The sequence below is a fragment of the Mycteria americana genome, chromosome 2 (genome assembly GCF_035582795.1).
Source record: "Mycteria americana isolate JAX WOST 10 ecotype Jacksonville Zoo and Gardens chromosome 2, USCA_MyAme_1.0, whole genome shotgun sequence".
NCBI classification, from domain to species: domain Eukaryota; kingdom Metazoa; phylum Chordata; class Aves; order Ciconiiformes; family Ciconiidae; genus Mycteria; species Mycteria americana.
Genome location: NC_134366.1, coordinates 119,292,906 through 119,306,568, shown reverse-complemented (window position 1 = coordinate 119,306,568; position 13,663 = coordinate 119,292,906). Strand labels below are relative to the sequence as shown.

Sequence of the window (13,663 nt, the reverse complement as noted above, 5' to 3'; positions counted from 1 at the left end):
TTACTGATAAAAGTTCAGATATTTGGTAGTGTAATCTTCTTCTGTCTTCTGTTATAATTAGGAGGGTTAGCTGAGCGGTTTTTAAGGCACTTTCAGTTCAATTTATGGATGAGGAGTTGTAGAGGGCCTGCCTATATCTACCAAAATTATGTCAGGGTTTATCTAGATGATATCAAAGTTTTTATTACTAATTTTCAGCACTTTATTGATGTTATATTAGATGGGTCATATAAAAATCAATTTTCATTAAGGCAGAGGTTTTAGGAAATTGCAAGTGTTTAAGGTGTGTAATGCTGACACTTAGATGTTTCTATGTATTGTTTTATGAGTCTTCTTAATTATAATGATATGGAATAAATATAGCAAAAAGAATGTCAATCATCACTTTATATAAGTGTTGGAATTATTCGCATACAAATGAAACTTTAAAAGTAAAAAGGAGGGATGAATAATTTTTACTTTTTAATTTTTTAATGGATTTCTTATTTTTAAATTCTCATTACAGTGCATGGAAATTAGTAATTAATAGAAGAAATCTGGATCAAGTTTTGCTGTGAACTTATATTAACATTTCTAATGAAAACTAAAAATACTGTTTGAATCAAAGAAGGAACTGAAGATACAATATACACTGTGCATATATTACTTAACATTTTATCTCTCCTTTCCTCAAAATGAGAATCTGACCTAGGTACAATATAATAACCTGAAAATTTCCAAATTAGCAATTACAATAGCTAAGCTTCAGACTAAAATACAAGCTTACCCACTTTCTGAAAAATTTGCCTTAAGCTGCCCTTATCATCTTTTACGGATAATCTTATTCAGAGCAAAGTGTAATTATAGTGAAGTCAGCTGGAACTGGGGGCTATACCTTCTGTTATTCGCTTATCTGTTTTTGCCTGGTTGTTTTGGTTTTGTTATTGTTGCTGATCAAAACCAACAGTAAGATGAATTCAAAAAATGACACTGGTAAAGCCAGCATCTTGAAGGAATTAATGTAAGCCTGAACCCATCCTTTAGAGTTGTAATCTAGCTGCCTCTAAGTCTCTGTATCTATAAAAGTAATAACTCATACCAGTTACGGCTGAGTTTCTGTGTCCCTTCGTGAGATTTGGGATTTGAAGAGTATAAGAGAGTAAGATAGCTTATCATAAAATGTCTGACAGCGCATACATCAGAAGGGTTTACTGGATAAAGATGCAATCTCTGTCCATCTGCTCAAGGCAGTTTATAACTTTCTTATTCTTTTGCAGATCACCTACAAAGCAGTCAGTTCCTTTGACCCAGAAATAGATTTATCCAATCAAAGTGGACGAGTCTCAAAGCTAGGAAATGAAACGCACTATCTCTTTTTCGGACTGTATCCTGGCACTACCTACTCTTTTACCATCAGAGCCAGCACAGCTAAAGGCTTTGGACCTCCAATCACAAATCAGTTCACCACTAAAATATCAGGTACTTGATTAAAGAGTATTATTGTTTGCTTATGAGAATGACATGGGTGATTCTTTTGTTGTTTACTTCTTCTTTAGGATTTAACAAGCAGCAAATTGAAAAAGTAAAATACGTGTTCATCCCTGAAGATGTCAAAGTGACATATATTAACATATCTGAAAAACTTCCAAGTGCTTAAATATCAGCTCGTACTTTGACATTCCTATTCACAACTGTAACTTATCACCCAAGAAACCCTATGAATTATGTGCCTGCAGTCAGTGCCAGCTGCTGTTGCAACATTTAGCATAGGGTTTTTTGGACATGAGGATGAGGGTTCCATTCAGAGCTTAGTCAGCCTTGACATGATTCTAAATTAGTACAGTAACGGTGCTGGAAAATCTCTTTAATGAGCCATGAACAATTGAGAGTAGAGCAGAAATACTATATGTCTAGTGCTCGCTTAGGAAGTGTAGCTAACTGCCAGCCTGCGTATGTTCCTAGCAGGCGTGTGGACTGAAGTGGATATGAAACTGTATTAGACAAGAACATCAGGACTAGTGGTTTCCAGATAACAGCAGCATGACTCTGTCACTTCCGCAGATCCATGAACAATATTTTAAAGCCCTCCCAGAGGCAGAGGAACACTTCATTTCTCTGGCTGATGGGATGCAATACTATTACATACTCTAAAATGCTTATGTAATTGATGACAAAATGTTTTGCAAAGTTACAGTTGAAATCCCTTTACTCTTCACTTCTTTACAACCTTCTTGGGAATTGAACTGACAGTTGGACTATGGCCCCTTCATAATATTTACAGAAAATTACCTTATCTATTTGTGGTCAACTTTGCTTTTCAGAAAGGATAAAGCAAGGCATTTGGGTACAAAATATTCTTTCTCTTTTACGCTCATTCTTTGTACTTTTCCCCATCACTCATTTTCTGTCCTCATTGAAATGAAAAAAAGTAACAAGTGTTAATCAGAAATAGAGCAATTTCTTTTTTCTTATTATAGGAAAAGGCAGTTAATGCAAGATGGAAATTATTGCCAATACAGGTGTTTGGAGAGAAGAAAAAAAGTTGTTAATTTTCAAGTTAGAAAATTATTCTTTATGGAAAGTCTAACATAATTAACACTGATGGGTAATGATGGGGTTCATTTCCATCCCCTTCCCTATACTGAGCAGAAACTTTCTCTGTCAGAAATCAACTTCTGACATAGCAAGACTTGATATGAGTTAGGATGGCAGAATCAGCCCTTATTAGAGTGAGGAAGGAAGGAGACTTTGGAGAGTGGATGAGAATATGGGCATTTGGGAATAGTGCTGGATCTTAAATTGTTGTTCTTTTCTAAATTTTATATGTCACCAACTAAAACTCATTAGTGTAAACAGACATTGCAGGCATGCTTGGCAATGAGACTAACCTCCAACCTACCATGCAGTGAGGTTCTGCAAGCTCTCGTCTGCACCCCACTCGCTCATTATTTCACGTTAGTTACAGTACTAACAAGGAAAATTTATGACTTGTCTTTGGTTAGTTAAAGCCAATCTCTTGATGAATTTAAAATAGAAGCAGAATACATACATTTCTTAGTATCATTGAAAAATCACAACTGAAACTTTAGCTTTTGAATATGGTACCCTCTTTGCAGTGCTATTGGCCTGTGATCTCATTGTCTCACTGTAGGGCTTTGAGGGTCTTGCTGTGGCCAGTGCTCTCCATTTTGGAGAGATGTGCAACAAAAATGCTGAACGTTTATGGCCAAAAGGTTTCACTATTTTTTAGAACAGTTGAGGTGGCAACAGTGCATTCTGACCAATTTCTGAATTGAGTCATTGCATTTTAATTTGTCTGACTCTAGACTCCATTTTCATTTGAATAAAATACTCTTAATTTCCTAAGTGTTTGAGTAGTACTATTCTGTACTGTGAATAGTTGCCATGTTTCATTCTGCAGTTGTGTGATTGGCACTGATGGTTAAAGTGATCTGTATGTAAATACGTTTTACCAAAACCAGAGCTCATAGCAGTGCCTGCTATCAAAATTGATGGGCACTCTATTAGAAAACAGTTTTCTGTTGCATATAACTTTGTCAAAAGTCAGCTGTGAGGGTTGAAATTTTTTATGCTGCCTTTCATACAAAGAAGAATTTAATCCATTTCAGGAACATGGCTGACATTGTGAAAAATTCTGGTGACCGATACATTACTGAAGTGCTTTCAAACGGGGATTTAAATATTTAGCAAGAAGAGAGACATTACTCTGAGCCATCACTCTGAAAATCTGTCTAGATTTGGGCAATTTGTAAATGCTGCAGTTTGCACACAAATGGTGGAAACTTGACAGAATTGAGCAGTGAGTGTCACCATAGATGACATCCTCACTAAAGAGGTTTAAGTTCTGCAAGCTTTTCAAGCCTTGCCTGTGCGTTCATCAACTCAGTGTGGCCCAACACAGACAGAGAGTTGCTAAGGGCCTTACCTTTTAGTGCATCTGAGCTTTCTGCTGCTGAAGACCAAGGTGTGCAGTTGCAAAAACTGTAAACAGGAAGAATATCTCCTGTTTTCTCTGTTTATTGATAAGCACCTTCTTTACATGTGGGCAGTGTGGAGGAGAAAGAGTTGTAACCTAGACAGGAGAAAAGTGTAAGAATAGATAATGTCCAAGAATCTGTGGAGAATAGAAAAAGTAGCTAGGACTAAAAGGTGGGACTGGAAGAACCACAACTCATCTCCTGGACAGGAAGACAATTTTGGTGGAGGGAGACTAAGATTAGTAAAGAGTGCAAGTAGGGACCTAGGAGTCATAAGTTAGGAAGATTACAAGACTCGTTAAGATGTGGGCAGGAGACCAAGGGCAAGAAATGACACTTAGAGTCTTCCAAAAACGTTCAGAGTTCATACAGCTTTTTGGAGGTGCAGTTACTCTGTGCTTCCCTTATTTTCAGGATGGTCAACTTGAGAATGGGGCATTACATGAACAAGTGCTGGATATTCCAAACTGCAAAACTGAAATATGTGAAAATTGTGTCTGAATCTTTAAAGTACTGTGGAATATTATGCCTTTAGGCTTCTCAAAGTGGATACCCAAATTACTTAAAAGGATTAGTCTAAAAGTTTGTGCCTTATATCCAGCATTGTAAAAAGAATAAAACCCTCTCAGCTTACAAGGAGGTTTTTGAAGATTAATTTTTTTATTTGTGAAGCATTTCAAAACTGGTGAATATCAGTGAAAAGCAATGAAGATGTTGTTAATGTTTTCACAGCAGACTGAAGAGTTGTGGACAAAAGTGTTAATGCAGTCCTTACTTGAATATATAGGGCAATATGGATAAAGGAGAGAGAAATTCATACACCTTTCAGATAGATGCAGCTACTACTGAGCAAGTGAAAAGGATTGGAAAATACACTTGAAAATCATGTTGTTGGAGCTACTTAATTTGCTAGAGGAGCCTAGAGGTTGATATTATCTGTATGTGGAGCATAATATACTCTGAGTAACTTCATCAGTATGGTACACAAAGTAACCAGTGGCTTGAAGATGAAGCTAAACAAATTGAGATGCCAAAGAGGTCTCCATGTTCAACATGTTCAACATAATTAGCCACCGGAAGAACCTGCTAAAGAAAAGATTCTTTTTCAAGCAGGAATTAGTTTAGGGAAGTTCACTACTCTGCATTATTCCTGTAGTCAGAAAAGATCATTGCAATGACCACTTTTTGCTTCTATAGCCTTTAAATCTGTTAATTGTGTATCATCATTAACAACTGGACAATAAGGATACAACAGCCTGCTAAACAATCAATTAACTGAGCAGCCTCCCATCCAATATAATGATAAAAATGTGACTAGATGATAGCACTGAAAAAAGTAGCAACAGTAAACGAAAGACAATAACTGAGGCATCGTTTGTTTTAATCACAACTGTAATTCCTTAATGAAGACACAGTTTGCAAAAGTGCTATTGAGTGTGGCTTCAAACTAAGATAAGCTCTCGTAGTGATAATCCTGCTTCATTATTGTAAATTATGTCTGTGGTGGACAATAGACCCAGGACAGTTACAGCACTAGTTAAAATTCCAGGAAAGACAAATTCTGAGAGTGCATCCTAATACCACTGACATATTGAGAAACCTGGGCTCAGTTTCAAAAACTATAGTCACTTCAGCATGCACATTTGCAGATGCTCTTCTTGAGATAACTTTCCATTTCCAAGTCATGGATTCTCAATACTTTCTGCAAACTTACTCCTACTAGTATCTGTTTCCTGTCTTGAAATTGGCAGTGAGCTGGGATTTCTTTGGGGTTGTTTTTGGGGTTTTTTTGGTTTTTTTTTTTTTTCTGAAGTTATTTAACAGTTGTATCACGCTTGTGTTGTAACAGAAAGCATCTTAGACCTATAATATGGTCTTTATATTTGAAGAAGTCTTTAAAATTACCTATTCAAATAAAGATACAGCTCTTGAAAGAAGAAATACAGGAATAATGATTATTTTTGCCTCTTTTCTTTTCTTATTCTAGCACCCTCTATGCCACCATATGAACTTGAAACACCTTTGAATCAAACTGACAGCACTGTGACAGTCTTGCTGAAACCTGCACAGAGCAGAGGCGCTCCTGTCAGGTACTGGGGGAAAAATCTTTATAAAATTAAAACCAAATTGATTAATTTCTTGAACATGTTTTCTGGGGATTTTCTACACAGCAATCAGTGTCTAAATTCATGTCTGTATTAGCTCTAATTAAATTAAATAACTGAAGAAAATGAAAGTGCTTTGATGTTGAGTGTTCATGTATTGTTTAAAGGATTTGATCCAGATGCAAGTGGCTTGTTCTTTGAAGATAAGGAACAAAGCCATAGTTCTGTTGTGTGGGTGGCTTCTTTAAGGTAATTGCTTACTGCAGTGTTATAAGTTCAAGGGCATATCACATTTTTTATGCTGAGCTACTGTCTTTAATATTCACTCTTCTTGTTTACTTCACAGATTTAGGATAATCAACTCTTAGTAAGTTAGCCATTTTAAACAATATGTACTGTAACATTCATAAAGTATTTACATTTAATTGACCATGAGAGCAGAAATAGAAAAATAATCAACCTGGAAAACCAGTAGCTCGGATTCTTTAGTGTTATATAGTACCTGTCAATGAATTTCCAATTTACAGAGGTTTATTTCACCGCCATATACACAGTACTGTGTAGTCCTTCATTGATTAGAATAAAAGATGCCTGCTTTTCAGTAAAGAAAACACAGGAATGGTTAGATGATTTTGAATGAAAACTGCTAATGAGCTCAATACTGTGAATAAATGAAAATACAGATGAGAGGAATACAGATTTTTCAGAGGTTTAGGATGTTTTTCCTTTTGGCTAATCATGTATCATCAGAAATGGTTAATTCTTTTGTTACTGGAGGAAGAGTTTCCACCTATAGTGAATGACCATCAATTATTTTCCTCAAGCTGCTAAGGTTTTTTGTAATTTCTGTTTGTCTGGGAAATACAGATCTGGTATACTCGTATATGCATGAATGAAAATAAATGGGTTTTGGGTTCCTTCAGAATATTCAATATTCCAAATAATTAGGGTTTTTTACTATGCAACATACTCACTGTTGCATTATATATTATATGTGTGTAGGTTTGCATTTAGGAAATGCTATCCTGTTGGTCATTCAGACAACTTTTTAAAAACAAAAAACACATTGGGGAAGTCTGAACCAGCTGAGAAAAAAAACAGAAAGCAATTAAAGCAGATTTAATGAAACTGTTTGATTTAGCAGGTTAGATTAGAAACAGCATGATTTGATGTTTGTCTTACTTCATCTCACAAAGCTATAGTGTAGTCCTTCTGAATTCAAGCATCTGGATTAAAATAATACAGGTTGGAGTCATTGATGTTTAAATACAAACGTATTAGACCATTAATAAAAAAAAAGTTTCATTCCTTTTATCTGCATCATGAACTAAAGATGATTGACTCCTATAGCAGTAGTGACACATCAGAAACTTCACTGACAACAGAAAGGAGCTAGTTAGGAGATTAAAGCGTGCCAAATAAGGGGATGAGTGGTTAGGAAAACAGGAGGAGAGATTTAAAGTAACATGAAGCTATAGAACTGACAGATGAACACAAAGCAGCAAATTTACTGAGGTCCTTTGCAACAGGTCTTAAAATAAAATGAATGCTGACTGCAAACTCACAATGTAAATACTGCGTGAAGCAGGGTGAAAATTAAAGTAAGAAATTCTTAACACTTTTAACATTTTATTGTTCATTACACTCTCAAACACACTGTCATTGCATAGCTTGCAGAACACATTCTGCATATGGATTTTATCATCTTAATCTGTATTCATTGGATGTTAAAAGTTTAGTCATACTTCATTTATGCACACCACTAAGCAAGATGCCTTGTCTATTGATTCTGCTACAACTACCAGCTTGGTTAATGCATATTTTTGAAACTCCACTAAACTTGCAGTGTAAATGATTGTTGTTGTTTTATTGATCAACACATCAGCCATGTCACATAAAATTCTTTAATTCCTGAGATGGATAAGGAGAGCACAAATTCTACCATTCAAGTCAACAAACCTAATACCTGAGGTCATTCAGAATTCCAGCTTTTTTCTGTGATTAAATTCTTTTTCTCTACTTAAATATGAAAAATCCTGATAACATAGACCTTATTTAGAATCTGCACATGACCACCACAACGTAAAAGGAGAGAAAGGGCAATGCTGATTGTTTAAATGTTGATTCAAAAAGCAGACTTTATAGAAATGTTCAGGAAGCTCTGTTTACAATGATAAAGTACACATTAATCATGAAGGCCAAATGGCATTCCAGGTTGTTTTAGAATTCATAAGACTGGACATGATTAAAATGTATTTTGTCAGAGTTTTAATACAACAAATACTGCTTGCTTTGTCTTCAGCTTCAGCATGCTTTATGGCTGCTGCTGTTTGTTTCAAGGAGATTATTTTGGAATTATATATGTTTAAAGCAGTAATGCATTCAGTAATGATGAATGTATGCACTTCTTTAACAGCTGGCTAAGCTATTTTGATTTTTAGAATGACTGTAATTGGCAAGGCTTTTTTTTTAATTTAAGATGATGGGTCTGTGGAAATTGTGTAATATATGTCTTATTGTGGATATTCTCTTTTTTTCAAAGAGATGTATATGTAAGAGTCAGTAAAGTTTTAAAGAATTTGCATAAAAAGCATACAAATGCAAATATTTTTTCTATGAGGGCTCTTCAACATCTATTGAGAGACTCACTCTTCCAAGGCAGTATCATTTGTACCTTTTACTTCTTCAGAGCAAGTTAGCCTAAAGTTTAAAAGACCGTGGGGCCAAATTGTCTGCAGGTACATAGATTGGTCAGTTCCATTTACTTCAACTAAGGAATGCTAATTTATTGCAAAGCTCTGGTTCATACACAGAAATGAAAAATGTAATGCTCAGTAACTGCGTGTATTTAGTGTTATTTATATATTCATCTATGTTAGAAAGAGCTTTAGATTGTTTGCCACATTCCATTATAAAAGGTTCTTGTGACCTTCTCTGGAAAAGTTTTCCTGCAAGCTTTTAGCTTCAGCAGGGAGAAGCAAGTTTTCTTTGTCGCATATATTTCCATTCAGTCTTGCCATGATAAAGGTTGAGTGTTCCCACTTCTTTTATCTCGCTTACATAATCAGCAAAATGCTGTCACCATACCACCCTCCTCCTGCTATTCTGTGCCACATCCTCAAAAAGCCTTAAGAGTAAACATCACAAAGATTTTGGCCCAGATAACACCGGAACCACCTGGCGATAGCAAGCACTCTGGGAGCAGCAGACTGGGGAAAGGAGCAAGAAGGATAAGAAAGAAGACAAGACCATACAGGCTCTACTCTGCCTCCTGGTCTCTTTTTCATATTACATTACAAAGCTTGGCTCAGCTGGATTTGCCCCATTAAACCCTTCTAATCAGTTAATGGCCCATTCAGCCACCCTTTCTGCTCTTGTAGACACCACAGACAGTTGGTACTTTCCTCTTCCAGCCTAAAGTGAGAGAACAGGAGGGCCAAGCGTGTCAGCAAGCAACACCCTGTGGATGCAATACTTGGCATTGAGGATGCCTGGCTGCTTCCTGCGCTGAGTATGTGGGATCAGTCCTGTAGCACCTGAAGCTGCAAAGCCCAGACAAGATGAGAGAGAGAGAGAGAATTGCAGCAATTGCCAAGTAGTATAATTTAAAAGCACCTTAAAGAAAACATGCAGAAGGAAGCAAATAAACTTTGAATTATGCAAGTTGAAAGCTGAGAGTGTGCTGGAGTGAAGGCAGTTTGTGTACTCTCAGTGCATCCCCTTTATCATCAGTGTGCCCAACTTCTTCAACATGCATAATTAAGAACAACTCTACTGGGAAAATAAAGCAAACATCTCTTTACTTGAAGTGCTTAATTTTGAAACATACTTTTAATCTCTCTTCCCTGAAGAAGTAATGTATATTCTATTTCAGCCCAAAAGGCCATATTGAGTTATTAAGTATTTTGAAGTGCAGCTGAAAACTACCATAGAAATTTCAAACTACATGTTATCTCAAGTGATGAGCACTCCTTTCTACGACTTCATCAGATAAACATTTCATGACGTGTACAGATTGTCGAAATTCCACAGAGATTTACATTTCTTATTGGCCTAATCCAGACCTTTAAAGGCATCCTGTAAATACTAGGTTCATTGTCCCAGGTGGAATTAAAGCCATCTGCACATAGTCCCTGAGATAGGAGCAGCATGGTTCAAAGGAAGATGCATGGTGTAAAGAAACCTTTGTCAGCCCAGGGAGACTGGAAATTTCGTATGTGGCTTAGCCATTTTAACAACACTTATAGTATAATAATTCTTAAGTGAATGACAGAGGACATCTAATTCCTACCCACTGACTAGCAGTAGGAAGGAATAAATTAAACTGAGGTGGTCGCCTTTGAAATGCAAAGACTCGTATGTAATGCAACAGTTCCCCACTGGAACCACCATGCGCTGCACACGAAGCAGAGGTCACAATTGCCTTCCCATCGCTGCCACACACATTGCAAGGTAGGATGACGTGTCTTAGGGCCTCATCTCTTTCCTTCAGCATGGCGTGCCATGAGGATCAGCCTTCTACGTGTCTGGTCACCCCCTCTGCTTTGTCACTGTCTACTCACTTTCTCATAGGCTGGCAGCAGGAGTTTGCACTCCTTGTGCCACGTCAGTTAGGGCATGCAATACTGTTCAGACACTTTCATACAAAGAAATAGGATCATCTGAAGCCTGAGACCTTTTGCAGGACCCTCCAATCTGACAGACAGGCTTCCAGAGAAGCCACTACCTACCTTCATTCTTGAAACTTAGCGTCTTCACAAAAACGCACACCTGGTCGGCAGATCAGCAGATCAAATTGTTTCACTGGCAATCAATAAATCCAAACAAAAGCTAGCAAGCTACCCAGGCTGTTTGGAAATCTGTGGCAGATATCATTGGAACTCAAAAAGCAACAGGGCTTCAAGCACTCTGAATACAAAAGTTTCAGGATATTTTCCATAACCTTGAAGAGACCACGGGGCACTCACATTGCTGTTGTGAGTACATGGTAGCCACAGCGCTGGGCCTCAAAGTTGCAATCCACTTTCCGGAGAAGAATAGGTACCGATATCTTAGTCTGAGTTTCCATGTTGCATGGTAAGAGTGCAGCATTAATTCCCATGCATGAATTATGGAGGCAGACATGATGAGTATGATTATAAATTCAGGATAAGTGAACAAATGAGTTTTGAAATGCGAGAATGCTGATTTGCACAATAAGAGACATGTTAGCATTCTGTGTGGTATGGTAACAGCACATGCAGATAAAAGCATTACAATATCTGTATTTTTAGCTCTGTCCTCTTCACAATTCCTACCTAGCACGTTATGTAACGCTAGCATGTTATTTGATTTCCTTCTATTCCCAGTGACATTACATGGTAATGCAGTAATGAGAAAAAAGAAAATCTCATGTAGACACAGCTGAGGAGAGAAATATCAAAACTGTGCATTAACCAAGAGAGATTTGGAAAGCTTCCCAATAAAATGAAAAGTGAACTTTGGCCTTTCAAGAGCTCACTGATAAAAGAGTCTAGATATTTGGTGGATTTATGATAAAGAAATGGTTATGTTGAAATACTGTTACTGTACATGTTCAAGTAGCATTACTAACTCCCTAGTATTCTGAAATGTTATGTTCAAAATACAGCCTTTTGAAATACTGTGAGACCAAAAGGTCTAAAGAGTTATGAGGGGAACTTACTGTCCATTCTTTAATTTGCTTGCCACAAGCATCCTTTCTATTGTTTAAGGGTCTGTAAACATAAAGACTTGAATTGTACGCTGTAGGGTCAGCTCTTGCCTGCAAACTGTATTTCCAAATCATAGTTTTACAACCTGTAAGGCAGCCAGTAAACTTGTTTGAGGATGTCTGTGATACAGAAGGGACAGGGTTTTATTAGTGCCCATAATAGTCAGTTCTTTATAGCAACAAGTATAATTATTTACAGCAGAAGGGTCAATTTCAGTTTCATTGAGGGAACAGTACAATAATTGCTTATGCTGTAAAAATGCTGTAATTCGTTTTTGTTATGCAGTAGAACTTGTCCTTGGATTTTTACTGTGACTTAAGTTAGAATTTATGGTACATGTTGCCTAGGCATGTGTGCTGCAGCTTCACATGTCCTGCTGATTTGTTCAGAAATTTCCATGGTCCTTTTACTGTGATTTCTCACATAGTCCCTGGGCAAAAGGGGCATTGATCTTTGATTTCTTGAAGTAGTAATTTTTGTCACTGAGAACCCAGCACATAATGCTATCTGTCATTTAGCAATGTGATTAATAAAAATTAATCTATGATAAATAAAGCAAGCTAGAGCAATTCCAGAATAAAAGATAATAGATTATTCCATATCTCTGAAGAGATTATTTTTCAGTTTCATAACTCACCAATACTTTCTCAAGGGTTTTGGTTACAATTAACAACTGAAAAATTTGCTGTGCTGTTATGAGGCTCTGCTTTTTTTTTTTTTACCCCCCTTCTACATGCTGGCCTTAAGTAGGATGCAGTGGAGACCATATATTTGCATAATTCCTAATGATAGTCTTCTCTATATTGCTTACCTCTCATTCTGACAGTGTGATAGTCCAGTTCAGCTAGACTAGCTCTCTGCTAACATCCTTTCGACCACTGGGTTTTTCCAGTCTCCGGGGTGAAGGCTGAAATCCAGCAGCAATTCAACTGGTGAATCATAAGCTCTTGGAACTCATACCCTGTTTTGCTGGCTCTAGACCGCCAACTTCAGTCAGAACTGATAAAACATGTTTTTCTTAAATCTACTTACTAAAATGAACAGCTCGGTCTCTGAGTATGCAAGGAACAGAACACTGTCATTTTTCCATGATTCCTTTCCAAGGAATGGCTACTTAGCGCCCAGTTTAGCCCACTTAAGTTCAGACTTCAGGCATGCATATTTACTAGTGAATTTTGTATGCCCTGTACCATTCTCTGGTACTGAGGCCAACTGGCTGAGAAGAGTCCATGTTCATACTGCTGAGCTCCCAGGCGCAATGACCACCTACAGACTGCCAGTTGGGAACGGGCTCTGATTCATGTCTAGAAATTTTGGGGAGAGTGGTAGCTGGCTGGTGCCAAAGCCCTGCTGGGGACCTTTCAAACCATTTGACAGGGAGGATGGTGTTGCATTTCTCTATTCAATCTCCTGTTACGCATATAGCTTAGGTGGATTTTAGGCAGGTCAGTGTTAGCAACTCTGAGCCACCAGCCTGTTCTCAGGTGTCACTATGTTCTCAGTAAACCAGTAGAAACCTCTAACTAGGAGCACAAGGTTCCTAAAGCTCCTCCTACACAAGCGAGAGACCTGAAGTCCTTGTTCCTTTCCCACAGGACTTGTAATGTGTTATATTTTAGATGGTCATTGAATAAAACCAGAAATAACGGACAGAATGAGTCTCCATTTGATTAAACATGAATGCTCTCCTGGTTCTCTGATTCTTCTTGTATTTCTCACTGCATGCTAGGCCAGCCACAGCAGGCGACCAGAGTAACACTGTTCCGATGGCTGGGGGGTGGGAGCAGTATGGTGAAAACCTCTCAGGTTGAAAACAATATTGAACCCTGTCCTCCAGTCTGAGAACATG

The 13,663-nt window shown here is 37.4% G+C and overlaps 1 protein-coding gene across 9 annotated transcripts in view; it reads left to right on the top strand.

Annotated features, from left to right (window-relative positions):
- Window positions 1-13,663, top strand: part of PTPRM (protein tyrosine phosphatase receptor type M) — a 489,673-nt gene that overhangs the window by 269,255 nt on the left and 206,755 nt on the right. For all 9 annotated transcript variants that reach the window (XM_075494401.1, XM_075494400.1, XM_075494399.1 and 6 more), the window contains exons 10-11: window positions 1,257-1,458; window positions 5,965-6,067. In XM_075494401.1, coding sequence (XP_075350516.1) covers window positions 1,257-1,458; window positions 5,965-6,067 — 305 coding nt within the window. The remainder of the gene's footprint in view (window positions 1-1,256; window positions 1,459-5,964; window positions 6,068-13,663) is intronic.